This window comes from Micropterus salmoides, unplaced genomic scaffold (genome assembly GCF_014851395.1).
Source record: "Micropterus salmoides isolate LMB-PRFRI ecotype aquatic unplaced genomic scaffold, ASM1485139v1 Ms_hic_scaffold_6, whole genome shotgun sequence".
NCBI lineage: Eukaryota > Metazoa > Chordata > Actinopteri > Centrarchiformes > Centrarchidae > Micropterus > Micropterus salmoides.
Genome location: NW_024044348.1, coordinates 7427171 through 7448604, shown reverse-complemented (window position 1 = coordinate 7448604; position 21434 = coordinate 7427171). Strand labels below are relative to the sequence as shown.

The 21434-nt window shown below is 40.5% G+C and overlaps 1 protein-coding gene across 4 annotated transcripts in view; it reads left to right on the top strand.

Annotated features, from left to right (window-relative positions):
* The window catches only part of lrp4 (low density lipoprotein receptor-related protein 4), a 120922-nt gene that overhangs the window by 61755 nt on the left and 37733 nt on the right, over positions 1 to 21434 (top strand). For 3 of the 4 annotated variants that reach the window (XM_038700914.1, XM_038700913.1, XM_038700915.1), the window contains exon 3: positions 15978 to 16094. In XM_038700914.1, the coding sequence (XP_038556842.1) occupies positions 15978 to 16094 (117 nt within the window). Of the gene's footprint in view, positions 1 to 12165; positions 12276 to 15977; positions 16095 to 21434 lie in introns of those variants that run through there. The other variant, XM_038700916.1, reaches the window with a different exon arrangement.

Here is a 21434-nt window from a genome sequence, read left to right as displayed (position 1 = left end):
TGTGGGGTACCACAGGGTTCTGTCTTGGGACCTATTCTATTCCTTTATATATATATATTTCCTCTAGGACATTTAATTAGTCAATTTAGTGACATATCTTACTATCTGTATGCGGCTCAGAGAAAACCGAAACGCTAATTATCTCCCCTGAAAGTAGCATCCCTCAGATAAAGCAGCATATTGGTGACTTAGGCTCATCTGTCCAGCAGAGCCTCAGCAGCTTAGGTGTTGTTTTTGATTCAGCGATGTCCTTGGAGTATCACTCTAAACAACTAGTCAGAAACTGTTTCTTTCAACTAAGGAATATTTCCAAATTAAGAACACTGGTGTCAAAAGGTGAGTTGGACATGATCATTCGTGCTTTTATTTCCTCTCGTTTAGATTACTTTAACAGTCTTTTTACTTGTTTGAGCAAGAAGGAGCTTTACCGTCTCCAGGCTGTTCAGAACTCTGCAGCAAGACTTTTAACTCACATTAACAACAGAGCGCACATCACATCTGTTTTAGCAGTACTTCACTGGTTACCAGTCCAGTACACAATTCAATTTAAAATCCTGGTCCTTATCCTGGTCCTAAGTTCCTCCCTACATCTCTGAGTTGATACTCCCACTCATAGTCTGAGGTCATCGGGTCAGAGAGAGTGAGTGTGAGAGAGTAGTGTGGTGCATTTTACAGCGCCAGAAACTGTAATGAAAAGAACAGAAAGTTGTGAACACTTGTCATCATTCAGGAGAAATGTGACCCAGACGATGAAAAATGTGAGTCGACCGTGAAAATCCGGAGGGTTAGCAAGTAAGCAACGAATCTGGAGGAAAACGTGGTATAATGGCGTCAGACGAACAAACTCTGGCAGTGGCTGTGGTTTTGTCCGGCGTCAACTCACACTGAAGTGATTCAGCAGCGAAGCGTTTACTGCCCTACTTTGTTGATGTGCTCTTAATTTGTCATTTTGTGTGCTTCAACTACAGATAACAGCTCTCTGTGAGCCCATTTCGCTCGCCTATGTGCAGGCTACATTTCCCACATGGAGTATTTCAGAAAAGAATGTTTTGCCTGCCTGATGTGTGCTGTCTTTCCCAGTGGCAGTTAAGGGTTGGGCTGAAAAGTTAAGACACAAAACAGTCAAAGGTCTTGACTGAAATGCAAGTAAATGTAAAAAGGTAAGTTGAGATTGACTACCAGCTATGTACAGCGTGCTAGCCTCGAAAATCCACGTGTTTTCTAACATTAACTTAGCTCTCCTTATTAGCTAGGCTCCATGCTTGCTAATAACTTTTTTTAAGCTGGGTCTCTGACATTAACAGCGTTGTGTTGGACAGATTTGTGCAGCTGTGTTCATGAGGGAGAGGCAGAGAGAGGGACGCGTGAGTGAGAGAGAGAGAGGGACGAGTGAGAGGACGCGCTGCGCGAATGCGCTTCGGCTCTCTGCAATCAAATACGATTTTAAATAGATTTTAGTTTTTTTACTAGGCCTGTCTGTGGCGGTCAGCGTTGATATTGTGGCGGGCCACCACAAATAAATGAACGTATGGGAAACACTGTTCACTGTGTGAACTGTGTGTTCAAACTGGTGGAAAAACTAAAATCTGATGCTTAACGTTAGTAAAGCTCTGAATGTTTAAATTCCGCTGTCCTGTGGGGATTTTGTGGGAAATAAATCATTTCAGGATCAGTGATTAACTATCGTGTCATTTTATTTTGCTAAAATAAGCATTTTTATTTGATTCTGATTTTTTTTTTTTAGTCTTGTCATTCTACACATATAAATGTATTGGCAAATTTTTTTTAATGTCCATACAGCCATTGGTTGCAAATAGTAGCCTATACATATGGTAAAACCAATTAATCCCTTCCCTCTCAAATTCATATATTGTGTGGGAGAATGTGTCTTCAGTGATTTGCTAGATATGATGCTCATTGACAAGGTTCCTCCCACTTCACCTCAATACTATATACTATACCATACATTGAAACTGTCTGGTGTAAACGGTGAGTAAAGCCACACGGTAACCTTTATTGTGTTTCCTATTATACTCTTGATATGAAATAGTGGAACTGCTGCTCTGTTTTTGTAGTTTTTCAAAAAGTATGCCTTTAGTAGTTCATTTATATATTTTATTTTATTTTTATCCAATTTGAGATTGCTCTCTTAGGTTACGTTCTATGTTTGGAGATGTGTTCAACCATTTTTTTATTATGTGTACTACCATGACTTTAAAGCTAACCAGCTGACCCTGAGCAGCAGTTAGTTCTCTGTCTTAGTGAGGATTGTGGATATTTTAGTCTTTTTATCTCGAGGCTTCATGTGGTGTGAGGTAGTTCAATCATGACAATTTCAGTGTGTGTTCGGCAGCCTTTTTAAAGTAGTACTGCCATAGTGATTAATGGCTGTGATGCTGGTAGGTGGTTGCATTAGAGACTGGTCCTGTTTGTACGTGCGTGCATTAGCAGGGCGCCGTGGTGGAGTGTAAGGAGGACCTTACTGGTGGACTGGTGTGGATCAAAGTCCAGGGCTATTTTTTACTCCCAGTCCATTCCTGGTCTTTCCTGGTGTGTGGAGGGCAGTTAAGTTACTTTAGTCAACTATAAAGTGTGTAGCTAAGCTCAGGTTACAGTATATTAGTTACTGAAAGGCTGTGTATAATAAATAAAAAATCCCTCAGCAGCAACCTGCGTAAACACTGAAAACTTGAATATTATGATATGGTCATCTGCTGTATTGCACATTAATGAATATTGGAATCTATTCAATATATCGCTCAGCCCTACCCTCAACCTAAGATCAAACTAGACCTGACACCTGAACAAAACAAGTGAGGAACGGCCGCAGTGTCCTTGCTCCAAATATCTAAAACTCCCACAAGGGCATTGATACAACATATAAACCACCAAAAAAATAAGAAAAACCCCCTGTGTCCTTTAATCCATCGCTCTCTGCAGTTTTAGCCAGTCGGAGAGCAGCTGTGACCACAGGAGCTGAGCTATTCTGAAAGCCGTAGTAGAGAAGATTAGGACCCCATTCCCACTTTCTCTACGTTTCAGTTTCTCCGTCCCTTCATCTCTGCCTCTCTCCATACCTCCCTCTGTCCTTGCATCCTTCTTCTCTCTGCCCTCTGACCACAGGAAACCTCCAAACCCAACTCACTTTTCTTTTTTCACCCAAGACTTTCTCATTTATTTCACGCCATGTGGTTGGGTTTGTTCCTTCACTTAGTTTGTCTGTCTTCCCGTGTCTTTCTTCATGCCTTGTTGTTTTTTCTTTCTGTCACAGGATATGACCACAGTTGTTTGGATGCATTAGCATAATCCCCCTCCTCTCTTTCTTTAAACCCCCACCCCCGATGCTCACTCTGTCCTCTCCTCCGTCTCATTCCTAAATATTTACTCCCTGCTCAGTAAATTAGTCGAGCACACTTGTTCACACAGAAGAGGACATGATTAGAGGCTGGTTGAGGGCAGAGAAAGGGACAGAATAAGAAGAACCTTGTTGGTGTGGGGCCTGACTCTTGTCTACAGTAGTTTGATTGGTTTTAAAAATGTCCTGTGTGTAAATAAACATTGATTAAGGTTTAAAAGTATTAAAGTATTACATAGATTATTTAAAATATATTGTCAAATTAATAATTTTGAAATTCAATGGACTCAACAGATTTATCGATAATTAAAATAATTGTTAGTTTTGCCCATAGACTGTAAAAAAAGTGGACGTAGTCATTGTGAAGTCACCCGTTGGTTTGTGGACTGCCGTTCTGAAGCCTTGAGTTTGGCCGTTAGGGTGCCGCCATGTTGATTTTTTGCAACCAGCAGCACCGGATGTGACCACACATGGAAGAGACTGTGGAGCCAACGGCAGTGTGTGGAGCTAGCTAGCTTGCTTAGCTAGGTGCACCTGTAATTCATGTTAATTGTCATTTTAACCAGGATGATAATTTTGTCTAGCGAACAACAGGCTTAAAACTAACAACTCCTAATAAGCTTTTTCAACGGCGCTGGTTAAATTTACACAGAGTCACTCTGAGCTGATTGACAGGTTGTCAATCAAAGATAGTCCCGCCCTGTACCATACATACCATAATTTACTAAATGAACATCATGCTGTATTAAAGAAAACTTGAAACTAGCGATTTAGACCATGAACTCATTATGTAAGTGTTTACTGAGGTAATACATTAACTGAGAAGTAGGGTTATTTTACCATTATTTCAAATGGAGCCGGACTTCTTTTTGCAATCAGTGGAGTTGCTCCCTGCTGGTCCTTTGATAGAACGCAGGTTTAAGGGACTTAATATGGTTTCAGACCAAAAGCAAAGCGAGCGATTGGGGCAGTGAGTTTACATACAAAGTCAATGCGCGTAGAGCCGCCATTTCCTGTCGGGCGGTGTGAAGCACGGGTTCTAATCGCTTTCTCGCAGCGAATGTACTCACGCGAGGAAAGCGTCATGAGGATTAAATTCGCGTTTGGTCGTTTCGCTTCTCAGACCTGAAGCTTCCCGCTTGGTTTTACCCCTAAAGTACTGTAAACACTACTGAGGTAGAGACTATTGGTTTATCAATTCTAGTTTACGAAAGTGCTGGGCAATAAAACAATTTTGATAAGTATCTCAATATAATTTTCCTTAATTACAATTAGAGGTGCTCTGATCAGGATTTTTTGGGCCGATCACCGATTGCTGAAAGCAGTATTGGCCGATACTGATCACTGGGTCGATTTGGAGCCTTTTATTTATCATGTAGCATTATACAGTATACTGTATATTTATTTAATTGGTCCTAAAAACAATGTAATTAGTGTAAAAGTTAACAGATGATAAAGTATCATGAAATGACAACTGTTTATTTTATTGCCAGGAAACATGGGCAACAAATTCCGCTCAATCTGTGTTAGAGACTTAAACCATAGCAGCCTTTGCCTGGTTACTGTGAACATCTTATAGCTTTACAAATATAGCTTTACTGTGGAAAGAACTACAAAAACTGAACAAACAGCATCTTTATAAATTTACTACAAGCATAAAAACTGCAACAAAAAAGGCTGTAGCCAAAATATTTAGGAGATAAAGGAGCACAGGCATCATGAGTCGATAATAAACTCTGAAGTCGCTGCTTTTTGTTCCGGAAAGCTCAGGCAGGTTGTGTGGGCATTAGGAGAGAGAGAGGAGCAGAGAGAGGAGCAGAGAGAGGGAGCAGAGCTATAGAGAGGAGTCATAACTGCCTTCAGTGAGATTTGAAAATAAGTAAATTTTAAATAAATAAAAATAGGCTACAATGTCAATTCCATATTATACAGTCAGTTGTTAATATTACATAGGCTACTATATTCATTATAATTTCATATGGTTTGCCATTAGTAGGCTATAGGCCTTATATCATTTCAGTGGATTTTTAGTACTTGTACAGGAAGCACAGTCTACATATCTTACATGCTGCCACCGACTTTACCGGAGGAGAGAATAGCAAACACTTTGAATATGGCCAGAAGATTTTTATTTGATTTCATAAAGGTTAAAAATACAGGAGATTTACGGGGAAAACGGGAGGGTTGACATGAGAGAAGTAGAAAGAGGAGTTGGGTAATGTGAGGCTACATCCACACTGTGACGTTTTTAAAACAGTTTTATAACGAAAACGATCTTCTCCGTCCACAGCAGCGTTTCAGCAGCGTATCAGAGTTGATCTTCAGGTAGCTACACTGGGCATGCGCTGCCAGTGTAACCACGAAGCAGACGGTCTACTACGCAGTAGCAGACGATTTAGCGAAAGAAGAAATTAATACAGACCAAGAACCACAAAGGCTTTTTTCTTTTGCATTGACCGATAACGAAGTGGAACTGTTACTGAAAGTAACACGGGAGTACGAGAGACAGCGGCGGAAAACAGACTGGGAGTTTTCGCAAAGTAAATACAGCGACATGCACAGTAGGCTAACTGTTAAGTTTACACAGTACTTATATTTTAATAAAAATACCAAAACTAAAACTCTGTAAGTAGCATCGTGTTTTTGCTTTGCATGACTGATAAGACCGACTCACAAAGCCAAATGTGAGTGTGTGTCATCGTTTTATAAGGTCCTTTATTTATCCATCGGGACAAACAAACATCTTCTGATTCACCGTTTTAATCTGGATGGGAGGCGGAAACGTAGCAAAAGGTCTCCGTTTTTGTAACGAAAACAGAGACGGAGCAAGGCAGTCAGCTGATTGAGTGGCATCAGGAAACTCACACTGAGGGATGAGTCTCTCTCTCTCTGCCTGATGTGTCTGTTAAACTCCGGTTGCAGGTGGCGTGTGAGTGAGATGAGCACAGCTGCGACAGTTTCACATGATCGCTCCTGCGTGTTGCTCTACTTGTCTGAATGCTGCTCAACTCTAATTGTAAATGATTATGCGGGCGTGTTAATCCCTTCTTGTCTGAGAAGGACTTTGGTGCTAGCTAGCTTTGAAAACCGCTCACACAGCGTAGTGAAACAATTTAGCTGCCGTTGAAAATTTGTCTGGCGAGTATTTCATCATCTGATCGGCTTTTCTTATCGGCCTTTTTAGCGACCACCGATAAAACTAGTTAAAGCCATTATCGGCCGATTATGATCGGTGACCGTCGATCGGAGCGCCCTTAATTACAATGGAACTTATGTTCGTAAATGTTCAATAAATATTTAATTGAATTCAGTGAAAATCACATACTATTTAAAAAAAAAAGGGAGTTGAGGAAAAGGGACTGAAAAAAATTTCTTTAATATTACTCATACATATTTGTTGAAAAAGATTTTAATTGTTTTGAATGTTCTACCTCAGATTTGTTAAGTGATCCACTGTTCGGCAAGTGTTTGTCATGTTTAAAACCACATCTTGTTTCTTAAATTTTCACTCAGCAGGAAAGAATCAGTCTTTAAACTTGAAAGAAATAATGATTTGACATTTATTGTAATACATATGAATAGCTAATGATAGGATAACATTATTGGCCATATCGGCCAGCCCCAGTTTAGGATATAAAGTATTCTTCCTGGAATGTGTGTCGTCTGGAAAGATGGTGCATTGTCAGGGCAATTTCGCTGGACTCCCTGCATTGGGACGCCCGTTGCACCTATGTAGTGGTCTCATTTAAATGAAAGAGGATGTTGCCTTTTTGATAAAGTGATAATATTTCGTCTGAACACAACTGAAACCTGCAAACCTGACCCAGTGGGCTTCATTCTTCTCAGCAAGGGCAGAATTTCTCTCAGAATGGTTGATTTCTTGATTTAAAAACCAATTAAGACCTTTCACGGCAATGATGTGTACTGGGACAGGTTCATTTAGAAACTGTATTACTTTCATCACCATCATGTAGCCGCTCCTCCACAGATCAGAGCGAGTGCAGTTTAGCTGCATTTTGGGTTTGTGCCAAGCAACAAAGGAGGGGGAACAAAACTGGATAAAGCTGTGTGATTTATGTAAAGAAAGTGGCAGAGATAATGTATTTTTCTTCTAAGAATCAATCACCCACTAACTGCTGTGGGGATGAGCGTGTCAAGCGCTTTATTCATTATTTTCATCACTGTAATTTATGTATTTATATAATTTCAACACAATCATTCCTGTGGATTTTTTTGACAGCCAGACAAAATAAACAATTTGCAGACCTAACCTCAGGCTCTGGGAACTTATGTTATGCACACTTGTGTTTGGCATTTACAGGCTAAATAATTAATGGAATTGAGGAGCTTTAATAAAGGTTTTAATTGAAAATAATGATTGATAGATTTTTTTTTAGTTGCCGCCCTAGACATCACAGCACAGTTTACAAGGCATTCGACATTACTCAGTACTGTTGTTGATGACAAAACATTCAGATGGCAGGGTAACAAGGGAGTTTACATGGTTTTCAATAATCTTTATATTGAATGAGTCAACTTCTGGGACGTTTGGTGACTAGTTGATCATATCACTCACAAGGAGAATGCAGGTTAAGTGTTGACGCTGCTGATGTCTGAAGGAGACAAACACATTTATCTAATCTCACATGACCAGAGAGACAACCGAAGCTGTGGTTGCTTTGGTTGAATCACTTTTGTGTGCCCGAGTGCATGTGTGTGTGCGCATGTTTATTACTTGCCTGAACTCCTCTCTGAGTTCTGTCCTATTATGCAAATCAAAGCTGCACTGACACACATAGCCAATGTTTTTGTCCTGTTGGTGGCTGTTGCTTTCATCCAACTGTTTGGCAGATTATTAAATCTTTTTCTATGAATGTCCCTAATCACATGAGAATACTGATTTTGGTGATTCTGATCTTTAATCTAGCAACTCAACCAGGCCATAATTTCTACTTGTACACAAAGGTATGGAAATCTCCAGGGTAGACCATAAAATTCACAATTATGTGGAACTATATTTTGTTAGTTTTCTTACAGGATATTGCGTGTATTTTCTTCAGTATGTCTCAAATTCTGACTCAAGGTTGTCTCTCTTTACCTCTTTTGAAACTTTCCTTTTGTTGTCGGTCTTTTTAAACCCACTCCTCTTATCCTGTTTTATACCTTTAATACCTTTAAAAGAATTCTCCTTTGCCAGTAAACGGTCAACTAGCCAAAGTATAATCTTTGAAAAGAGACGAATTACCTTCGTCAAGTGGGTGTCCAAAGGACAGGCCTGGTAACATTAGAGAAATTATAACTTCACTCAGCCAGTGACAGATAATCATAATAGTCTTATAATGTCATCATTAGACCGTATTAGAGTATTTCCTGTCAATCAGCCTCTTAAGAAGAAACTGTGTGGGTTGTCTGGATGACAGCACTTAAATATTACTCACTGGTGTAAAGCACTCAGCTGAGATTTGTCATGGCAACAAGCAAATGTTCCTGCATTAATCTGCTTTGATGGACAAATCTGTAAGGTTTCGATGACACCACCGTCTTGTGACGAACCTTACACACACTGATGCGTGTCTACAGCTCATTCAGTACAAATACTGTACTTAAGTACAGTTTTGATGTATTTGTTCTTGAGAATTTGTTTTTAATGTAACCTTGTACTTTAAACCCCTCTACACTTTTTACTTCACTGAATTTATTTGACAGCTATAGTTGGAAGTTCAATATTTTACCAATAATTTATGATCAAAGTATTTTCATTGTAGATAAAACTACCAACTGCCCAGTAAGGTAGGTCATATTGGCTCCACTTTGACCAACTACAACATTAAAATACTTTGTATTATTAGTCCAATAATGTAAAAGCTATAATAATGATACTCTGAGTTGGGCCAGTCTGCATAACGAGTATTGTCTGATATTAGACAGAATAGTCAACTTGTTAGCCTCCATGTCCATCTTTTAAGCCGTTTTTCCATTACAACTACCTGCTCAACTCGCCTCGACTCTACTCGACTCGGTTGGGTACGATCTGCAATGAAAAACGGAGCACGGCCAAGAGATGGTACCCCTCAATATAGCTGGTCGTCATAGCAAAACCACACACAACTGCCGCAATGTAATATTCAATGCGGCACAGACACCAGCTGTCTATTGATTTAAGTTAAAACCCTAAAACGTTTCGACATTACTCAGAATGTAAAGACAGATAAGCTGTATGAAAACCTTACAGTTGTGTTTTCCTCTGCCGTTGTTGCTGCCGCGGTCTGTGTGACGGCGAGACCAGAGGGCTCTGTGAGCGGGCGGCTGGCCGGCCTTGCGAGCTCCTCCCGCGGGTTGGTGCAGGCTTCCCCCGCTGCCACTCGCGGAGCTCCTTAACTCCGAAAACTTTCAAGAACATTTTTGTTTTGCCATCACTTCTCAAGAAATTTAGTGATTAAAATTGTAAAATATAAAACTTTCTGTTGCTGGCAATGGAAAAACCAAAAAAAGGCAAGTAGAGTCATTTACGTGGGGGAGGAGAATTTGATATCCCCTAACCAATCACTAGAGACCAACGTATCCGCCTGAATCTGAATCATTTTAAGTTGACACTGATGTCATGCCAACATGCTGGTTTTCCGGGGGTTTTAAGAGAAGAGCAAAGTTAAAACAAACTATGATGTCGGGCTGCTATTGACTGTAATTTTTATCTTTTCTATAGCGGTTGCCATTGTTATTTCTCTTCCTTGGTTCCGGCACATAGCTTGACAACGCTTGACAACCGATTCACAACGGCGTTAGTCCTGCCTGTAGCACTGACTGGCTAATCGTTAGTACACCCACAGCGCTTATCAGAAAATCTCTTTTTCAACTGAGAAACCACTGTTTCTTATCATGCTGTCAGACCAGAATTAGTCAACTTGGTGGAGTGGGCGGATTCAAAGGTCTGGACCCTAGCAATAATGTGTGCTTTTTGGTATTGATCCATAAGGACATTTTGCTGTATAATTTTTGTGCTTAAGTCAAATATTTGTACACTGTGGGGTTGCTATTTTAAGTATAGGATTCAAATACCATTGTAGTTCATAATTCTTCAGTGTTGTGTTTGGCTTCATAAAAAGATGCATAACAAGAGTTTTTTTATTTGTTTGATAAACACCTTGTACTGTGGTGATAACGATTAATTTTAATCTCAGAAAGCTAGTTAACATATCTTCAGTGAGTTTTCGACAGGTCTATGAATGTAGAGTGGCGTAGTGTGTGAGGCAGGAGGTCTGTTTACTGTAGAGGTGGAGGAGTACACAGAGAGCCAAGAAAAACTCTGCTGGCACCGCCACTCCGCCTTGACGGACTGAAATATGCACTGGCTACTGACCCGAGCGGCCTAGAATCAGATAAGTCGCCTCTCTTGGTACCGGCTACGAGAGGAAAATAAAGACAGAGTGGAGGAAGACAGACTGAGACGGATGACACTGACAGAGAGGATTAATTTGAGTTGGAGAAAACCGTTTGGGCAGGACCGGGGAGATACTTCTAAAGTAATACATTTGAAGGTCTTTTAATTTTTTTTACCATGTTATGATGGGAAACTGCATTAGTGATACGCACTGGCTTCTTTTCTGAACCAAAGTGGACTTCATGGCCCCCAGCAGTTAATCGTCCATTCTGATTCAACTCATTATGTTACATTATGAAGTATGTTTAAACCAAAGGGAAGAGGAAAGAACTCAAGAGAGAAACCAGAGAACAAAGGGGAACAAATGTTTGGAGCTTTAGAGGAGAATCTCTTTACATGCAAGAACATGAATAATTTGGCTGCAGAGTGTCAGAGGTATAAATTAAGAGAAGGAATGAGAGATAGGCAGGGCATTTTTCTGCCTGTTAGCTCAGCTTTGGCACACTCTGCCTTTAGGTCCATTTGTTACTTGAGTCAAATTAAGAATTTGTATTGTATCCAAGTTGTATAGTTGTGGTTGAGTCTCCAAACGCATTGGACCTGTCACAGTTCACCCTCAACTGTGTGTTTGACTGTGTGTAATGGCTGCTTGATGTCAAATATGGAGTCAAAATAGTGGAAATAGACACAGATCTCCAGATCACTACTGTGAATAAATGTTTCCAGCAGAGACGACAGTAATCTGGAGGTTCACCGGCCTGTTGTGGACTGAAAGAGAAAACCTTTATTAAAGCTCCTCAGATGAAATATCCTTGTTAGACTTGCAGACTCCTCTATCGCTCTCTGGAGTCCACATCTGTTTTTCAGTCAGACAGTGTCCTCTCTCTCTCCGTCTCTCATCTGTCCGTTCTCTCATCCGTCGAGCCGGTATGATAAGCTGTGTTCAGGCAGATATATCGGTCCCATTAGAGCCACTTGATTCAGCTGCTCTACAGTAAAGGGAGGCCATTAACTCTGGTGCTCACGGCCATTTAAAGACACACACATACATCTTCCTAAACACACACACACACAAAAGTTCACAGTACAAAATTTGATAGAAATCTGTAGTTTAACAAGGATTCTTGCTGAGTTAAAGGGATTCTGGCACCCAATCAACAGCTCATTTTTGTTTTCTCCCTATTTCTTCTTATTTTTCTGAGTTGTTGATGCAAGACATCCTGCCAAAAAAAATCTACGTTTTCAATACCTGTTTCTGAGAATTTAGTCATCACCCATTTACAATGAATGTCAATGGACTTGCGGATGACAGTGAATGGTTTGTGCTGCTCACAGCACTGAAAGTTGCGTTAATGGAGCTCAACAGTAATATCTCTTTCCAGTAACCGTGTCCTTGTAACTCTGGATAATCCAGACTCCCCACAGATATTCCATCAATCCATTATATTGGGGTCGAGACAGAAATCTCACAGCAGGACAGAGGAGTCTGCACGTCTAATGAGAATATTTCATCCAAGGAGCTTCAGTTTCAGTCCAAAACAGGTCGGTTCACCTCCAGATTACCCTCTATTGGAAACATTTGCAGAGATCTGGAGATTTGTGTCCTTTTTTCATTCTTTTGGCTCCATGTTTGACATTAGGAGACAGCTACACAAAAGCAAACTTAATGCAACTTAAACAAACAGTGTCTGTATGAAAAGGTCAAATAAAATAAAGAATAACAAAAATGTTTCCTTGTAATTTGGGTGAATCAACCCTTTAAAAAAAGAACAAACAGTTACAAGAAAAGAATGTGAGTGATATGCTCAGTACAGACAGGCCTTCAACAACCAACTATTTTTAGCTTGTAAAATGTCTAATGACATATTCTTAAAGTTTAAAGTGATGTCTTCAAATTGCTCATTTTGTTTTTAATCTCACAACCCAACATGACATTTACCAAAACAAATGTTTGGTATTTTTATTTGAAAAACAACAATTATTTTCTGTTGGTCAATTTAACTGATGATGAACCAGTTCATTTGGGCAGTAACAGTCAGTGAGTTAAATCCTTTAGCTTCTACAGTCGCTGTCTAGTTTCTTCACTGTGTGTGTGTGTGTGGGAATCCTGTAGCTTGAATGCGAAAAGCCCATTGGTGAAGGTCAAGGATCATTCCGGTTTATGAATGACAAGTATTTATACTTTAGCAAGTTTTAAGCAAACTTTTGAAAAGTTGGCAAAGATGCACATGTATCAACTACAACTGTAATGCGAACAAGCTGGAGAGGATGTGACAATATTACAAAGTTAATGGAGCACCACAGGAGCAGGAAATGGACCAGAAGGCAATATGTTGTGCATCTGTCGTCAGCTTAGCTTGTGAAGTACAACGCCATCTTTGATGCGGTTTTGCTGTGGCATAATTCTGTCAGCACCTTGAGTTAAAATATATACATCATCAATTTTGCTCTTAACTTAAGCATCCCCCCTCCAAAAAATAAAACACTCATTGGACAAAGTTAAGGTTAGGAAGGAATGAGTGTGTTAATTAACGCGTGTGTGTCTGTGTCAGCCTCAGAGGAATGCAGTGGTAGTTAGAAGAGGATCGCTGAGCTGAGCAGAATCTGTGTGATAAGAGAAATCAAAGCGCCCAGAGACCTCATCAACCTTACCAGCATGCTCCCTGCTGATCCACCTGATATCTGTATACAGGCCCCACCTACTGCGTGTCCGTGCGTGTTTGAGTAAGAGAGAGGAGTATTTATTTCTGTACATTTTGCATCTCTTCCAATTTGTGTGCCTAAACAATTCTGCACCGTGGACGAGAGTGTGTTTGTGAGTGTGTTTGTTTAGCCTGCGCAGCGACTGTTTGCTTATGTCTGCATGTGTGTGTTTGTATGTGTGAGTGTGTGCGTGTTAACACCACACTCTCTTTCTCTTCAGATAAGCTGAATTATTTATTGAAATGTTGAGAAGCAGCATTTTTTCTGTTCTTGTTGAGGCCATAAATCTGCTGATGCCCGGGCAGAGATGCATCCAAAATACATCAAACTGCTTCAGTTTGGCAAAGAGAAGGCTCTGGACGGTGTACAGGTGTCAGGACTCAACTGAAAGGCTCTCAGGATTTTTCACTAATGGATCTGTGCATATTTCACTAACTAAATGCGATTTTTACCAAAGGTATTCCGTTTACTTTCAAAAACAGATATTTTATAGGATTTGTTTTCACAAAGATAGTGAAAAAACTTTCTGTTGACCAACTAATCAATTAATCAAAGAATCATTTCATCTCTACTAAATTCAAAACTATGTTTTAGTCAGACGTCGACTTAGATGAAGAACATCAATGTTATTTTTTAGTAAAGAGATTCATGATTTGGGAGCAGTGGTCATTTTCATAAATCTGCTCTGACAGAGTTGGTTTTGGTGGGGGGAAAAAAAATAAAAAAATCATGAGCTGCTGTATGAAATGAGAACATCAAATCTACAACACACATTCGAGCAACATGAAATATGAAAACGTTGCTCAAAAGTTGTTTCTTGCTTTAAAAAAGGCAGAATTATTTGGATGTTTGGCAGCAGAATCTCAAACCTCCGATGTCTCGAGGATCTTTGACTGCGCCGCATGATAAAGTTTTTAGCACAGTCTGTGATGTGCGAATACAGAAACCAGTGGCTGCCTGGAAGGAAAGAAAGAATGACACTGTTTGCCGAAATGCATTATATATGCAAATTTGAGGCAAACAGTGACCATTGACGCGCAATTTTGACAAAAAGAGAGTTCATCAGAAGGTGAGGGTTGACAAGGAGAGAGAGTGGGAAAGTGAGTCAATTCTGTTGCCTCTCTCTCTCTCTTTGTGTTTCTCTCTGAATAATGTAATATCCATGCAGGGGTATGTGGGTCAGTGGGGCTTTGCTTCCCCTGGAGACCAGAGCCACACCCCAACTCACACACACTTACTTAATTCACTCACTGGGCCTTGACTCGTCCGCCTGTCTGCCTCGCTGGTGAACTCACTGCGTGACGTCATACATTTTTCATAAAGTCTGCGCTGTTCAGTCAATATTTCATAGCGAGTATTGACAGGCAGGCGAGAGTCCACTGTAAGGAGTTGCTGCTCCCTCTCCTCCTCCCTTCTCCCCCCTCCCTCCCCCCATCCCTCTCTGGCCTGTAATTAAATTAGCTCTGTCTGCGGATGACAAAGGGCCAGTCATTCGGGCTCCGCTTAGATAGCAAGTAGCTGCACTTAGAGCGGATATGAAGTTGAGGAGGAATGCGCTGAGCTGAGCTGAGTGCTGCTCTCTGGGTCTCAGGGTAAGAAGGTGGCGGAGAGGGGGACGTGCGGTTCCAGCTCAGGTTCAGGCTCTGGATGAGCTGAGACAGACAGAGAATAAACGCTCCTGCATTTAAACCTTGTCTGTCAAATTCTGCTGCTAGCGGCCATACAGGAGTATGACTGTGAAATCTTCATCACTGTGAATTGACATCACATCTGATTGACTTTACTTACTTTTAGTATATACTTTGTTTTAGGGATGCGAATAATGATTATTTTCACTAGCAAATAAGCTGACTTTTAATTTAATTATTTTTTTAAATAACATTTTTTAGAAGAATCAATATGGCCAGAAAAAGTTATTCAGCGTACAGTTTCTGTTAATATTACAGCTACATGCACGGTATCATGAGCACACTGTTGCTTTTTATGATAGATTGCAAATGTCAATAGATTTTAAACATTCGGGATCCGATTTCACTGAATATGTGTCTCATGCTGAGCCGACGATGATGAAATCCTGAATGGATGAAAAACATGTTGTTCACTATTTCCTGCAGAAATAACAAAACAAATAATAAAAAAACTTTCAGCTACCTGGTATACAGTGAGATTTTAACAAATAAAACTGATAAAATATAGCTGTGTTTCAGGGAAAATCGCATCACAATGTCTGTTGCAATTAAACATCACTCAGCACTCCCATTATGGTATGATACGTGATCAGAACAATCACAAAAATGATACCACCAGGGAAATAAAATTTTAGAGAATAAAGCCAAAGGAAAAAATTACAAAAAAAGTAGAAAATAAATAAAATATTGATAGAAAAGAACCAAACGTCATACTGTAACCTGTAGCGAATTTGTTAAGAAATAATGCAAACTAGCATCTTCTTTCCTTTCCCTTCAGCCTCACGGTTTATGTCTGTGTTTGTTTGTTTTTTCCAGCTGACAGACTTGTTGTCTTGGCCTTGTTTGTTTGCAGTGCTTCCCACCTGCTCGCCCCTGGACTTCCACTGCGACAACGGCAAATGTATCCGCCGCTCCTGGGTGTGTGACGGAGACAATGACTGCGAGGACGACTCCGACGAACAGGACTGTCGTAAGTATACTTCCTCTCTCTTGTCAACACAAAACACACAAATGGTGGCAGCCACATTGATATGCGCCATCACACACACATACACTGACACATACACAAAAACACTCTCGACCTGCTCTGTCGGGCTCAGGGGGATGAGTTATTAAAGTGGACAGATGTCTGAGGCAGCCATGTGCAATGAGGTGTTTGTTTTGTGTCTGATGGAGTTGCCTGGCTGTCACACGCACACACCAAACTCACACACACTAGTGGGATGACAGCATTTGCACGGTCACAAAACAAGACATTGTTTGACCTTTACCCTCAGTTGATCCTGTTCTTCTTCTGATTTGTGCAAGTGTGTCTGTGTAAGTGTGTGTGTGTGTGTGTGTGTGTTCAACCCAAAATAACCAACAGCTGCTTGCCAGCCAGAATGTGGCCTGCAGCCGGTGAATTGAGGAGCATCTATTTTTGCAGGTGTATTTATGTATCTTTGCATTGCTGCCTAGTGGTATGTATGTGTGCGCTCCTGTAGCTTCACCCTTGTGAGGACAGTTTGAAGTCTCACAGCGAGGGCATTTTTTAAAAGGCAGAGCATATTGTCTGTTCCTCACTTGCATGTCTCAACTGTAGGAGTGCACTGTGGGCATTTTCCACGTTGGGAGAGTCAGATTTTTAATCTTGTTTAGAGTCCCCCAAATGTATAGAACTGTAATGCTGTGTGTGTGTGTGTGTGTGTGTGTGTGTGTGTGTGTGTTATTTCCATAACTCAGGGTGGAGTAAGTGGTCAGATTCTGTGAACACTTTTAGCCTGTGTGTTTACCCATCATGACTCAGAAGGCTCCATCTGTGCAGTCTGATCCATGTGGATGTACAGTCCATCACGCTGTCAGTGTCAGTTTGGTGATTCTGTTTAATCACACTTAACCCGCTGTGCGGGGACAGGAATAGTTACCGGGAGTGGCGAGTTCCTGATGGAGAAACACATGGCCGGCACTGTCCTTTTTAGTGACTAACTTTTATCTAAGGTTCGATACAGGGTCATTTTTTTCCTTCTACGACTTCCAGTTAAAGACAAAAACTGTAAAGGATTGTCAACCACCAATATGTTGCTTAACTCATTGCAACATTTTAACATTAATAATTTTGTTTGTATAAAATTTTTGATTTATTAGCAGTTTGCCCTTTTGTCTATGGAAGCGTGGCTCATTTGTTTAAAATTGTTTTCAAGCTGGTTTGAAAGGCTGTTCAAAGGTGTAGACAAGAGAGCTCAAAGAATCTCATCAGCAATAAGGATTCTTCTGGGACAACTTATTTCCCCTCATAAACACATACCTAATCATTAGTTAGTAAAAAGTCAACAATACCAAAAACGTAGAAGCACTGTTTTGTTACTGGACTTCTATCAGCTGATGGTGAGTTGGATTATGTGGCTGTAGAAGCTACCAAACACACCTGATAAATTGTGTGATCTGATAATTGTCTAAGCCAGGACTGTCTGTCTGATGGTCCTGTCTGCGAGGTCATAAACATTTCTGGAACAATTTGTCTTGCATCCTGGGTGTGACATGGAATCTAAGTGGTTAACAAAATCTTTATTGTGGAGGGGGCTGCCCAAAGCTGGGACAGAAAGGTCACTGATATGATCTGGGCTCATAGATGCAAAAAATCATGGGTGGGAGCATTAGCTAACGTTAGCATGTTATCATGCTAGCGGCAGTGTGTAACCATGGTTGTGTTTGCATTTGAACTGACAAAGAACGAATCAAATATTCACTTCACATCATTTGCTGGATCATTTGTGCAGTCTGTGTTTATTTGCAGCCAATGTACCAGTTGTACAGACCGCGTACAGATGTTGGCTATAAGCTGGCTAGCAATGACTGGTGTGGTCAGTTGCATGACTTTGTTTGTTATTTGTGTGGCAGCTCTGCCTCAGACTGATTGCAGGACTCACCAGGTACTCAAGTTCTCTCTGTTGTTTTTGTTCTGTCTCTATTCTTTTTCATCTCATCTGTCTGCATTTATGAAGTAGTGCTAGTTTCATTAAGCTCCAGAATAAGTATTAATTTTTCATCCAATTTGAAATATATTCATTTCACGTTTAAAGCTAATTTGCAGCAGTCACCCCCAATTTGGATCTAGTCACTTGTGTCTTTCCATTGACTTTGTACGCAACTGCGCCCCATTTAAAGTTTGCCTCGTGTTCTGTCTGAACACGTTATAATGATCTAACGTTAGTGTATTTACATGCGAGCAGTTAGCATGCTGAGAGGAATTTGGTCATTCATTTTTCAGAGATCTGGTCATGAAGTGTTGTTCATTTTTAATCCATTGAGTGTTTGTTGAGATATTTGGACTGACAAACTGACAGATCAGTTAAACAACAGTGGTACTGGGCCTGAAAATTTGAAGATACTATTGTGGATTATAGTACTAATTAGTGGCATATACACCCAATCTCTACAGTGATTGTTTTCAATAATACCTCTTGTTGTGTTGTGTGTACAGCAGGTACAGGTTAGCGCCTTCTCTTCTGAATGATTTTTCCTTTCCGTCTGTCTTCTAGTGATTTCTTCTCCTCTGTTGACCCACATACTGTATCAGCAGCCAGACACTGAATCACTTCCTGATGGGGGGTCTGTCTGCTGCGAGCCGGCTATGAATTTTTCATCTTCATGCCCAGTAAATTTCCCTCCCTCTCCTGTTCCCCAAACTACTTATTATTTCATGCTTCTTTCTTTCTCTCCATTTTTCCACCCTGGTCTGTCTTTCACCTCCCTATATATTTTGTTTCTCCCGCGATGCAGTGGTTTTATTTCATTATTTAGAGACGGGGAGACAATCCTCCACGCTCGGCTGGAACTGAAGCAGTTGTTGAGATATCAGACAAACACAGAGACTGAGGTGTGTCTCGGTGTGTGTGTGTGTGTGTGTTGCCATGAGATATTCTGAAAACTTGTTAAAATGACATTTCACAGAAAAGAAAATTATGAAAAAACACTGTTTCACCTCGCGCACACGCATGCAGGGAGGCTGGTGATGATTGCCAGCGCCCTTTGCCCTTTGCCCTTTCACATTTGGCTGCTGTATGAATGATGAGCATCTTGAGGGCTTGTTGACCTCCAACCTGCCTCTGTTTACCTCACTGATGGGAGGGGAGAGAGAGCATGGGAGAGTAAGAGAATCAATTATTTTCTTACAAGTTAAATAATACATTAAATGAGTTTTACGGTTTATGCCGTATGTTGGCCGATTAGTAACAGGAAATTGCAATATCAAACCAAATTTAAGCAATCTTGAAAAAAATATGTTATGGGTTTACATGGAAAAGAAATAAACCAATATTTTATTATTCAACTCTTAAGCATTGATTTTGTTATCAACCTCAAAATCTAAATGTTGAAATCTTAAAGGGGCCGTAAACTGAAAAGAATGCATTTTCTCTCTTACCCTTCGTGGTATCTAGCCACACAAATTCTGTGCCTACATGTATATTTACAAACACTGGTGGTGGGGAAGTGCAGATCATTTATTTTAAATGAACTGCTTTCAAGAAAACTGTCAATATGCAAACAATGGAATTTAAAAAAGACAAAGGATTTGTGTGTTTTCATAAACACATAGTATTGCATACAAGTATACTTAGTAATAAGACTATTCTGGAAATTCCTTTTGAGTTACTGAGATACTACTGTTCACTGTTCACATCATACATATAATAAATTATTTTGTAATGCAACCTTGATTTTTTTTTTTCTCTTTAGTCATTTTATAATGTCTTATGTATACAGAGTAGAACCATTATTAATTCATCTCCTTTGCTAGTTAAAGTGTTTTCATGTGCATGCAGAAATATCCACAAAGGTCAACCATGCACGCACACACACACACACACACACACACACACACACACACACACACACACACACACACACACACACACACACACACACTCACACAGGCTCTGGGGCCTCATGTCATTTCACTCAAATCAGAAGTGTAGTGTGTCTCCAGGAGCCTTGACTCATACTGTGATGCTGCAACACACCTGAGAAAAACATAACAAATTACAATGAAACAAAGACGAGCTTCATCTTCTTTTTTGTCTGTCCCACTATTCTGTGAGCATCTTTCTTGTCTCTCTTTATCTCTCTCTGTTTGTCTTAGCTGTCTAACACTCACACACCGCAGTGATAAATTATAGATTACCTCCTGCCAGAGGCCATCCGTCATTGGTTCTCCTTGACGAACGTGTTTACTCGGCCCCAGGCGAGCATGGCTGGGCTTTGTCATCGATTGCGGTGGTACAGTAGAAGCCGGTGTTTTGAAAATCTATTCAGTCTTTTATCAATGAAAGGGTGATTAAAGAAGCAAGGTGGAAGAGTTGTATGGATAAATGAAGGGGTTATAAACTGAAACACTTTCAATGTCACAGTGCTGAAAGTTCACTGGAGGTAGGGCCCTCTCTCAAATGTGTCTTTTATCTCCAGTCTCAAGGTTAACTGTCTAGTCAAACAACATTTCCTAACATACAGCAGCCAGTATGTTTAATTAAGACATAAAACAGGTTGTTGGAGCTCAGGTTTGGTAGATTTAAACTGCGTTGACATTTAAAGGAACTAGGGCATTTTTGGAGCTTGGAAACTTTGGTGGTGATTGACAACAGAATAATCGAAGCTTCTGCGGGTGGGGGGGGGGGCAAACTAGGGGGACGTCTGTTGATAAGCAGGCTGTCATATCACAAGCTAGAGCTATATATTTGATTGATGGATATGATAATAGATAGATTGGAGAAGAAGAAGGATGAATGCCCAAGAAGTTCTGGCAGTGACTTGAGAGAGGCAGATTCAGATGGGGGAGAGATAACGGCGGTCATGAGTGTGTAAATCTGCCTGCTTCTGTGTGGGTGGGAGAGAAAGACAGAGCACTTCGTTTCTTTATTCCCATAGTGAAGGCTAATAACAACATGTTGTTAACCAAAACTTTGTTTTTAACTTTGTTACGGCTGGACTAGTAGACCCAAGTGCAGGAATAAGAGAGGGAAGAGTTGGATAAAAGAGGAATATTTATTGCAAAGGTTGAAAGGATTTGATATTGAGCCGGGGAAGAGCGAGGCAGAGTGGAAGACTAGATGTGTGTGGAACCGAGTTGGGGACTGCTGTGCAGAGCAGGGGGGGGAACCTTAGCTGAGAGTCCAGAGTCAAGCTGAGCCGAGCAAGTTCAGAACAGAGTCTGGAAATAGTTTAGCTCCAGGGAGAGCAGAGCGCTATTTCCAGTATAACGTAACTAAAACAACACGTTATTATGCAAAATTCACTTTTAACTTCTAGGATAGCCTATTAAATGTTCTTCTTCTAC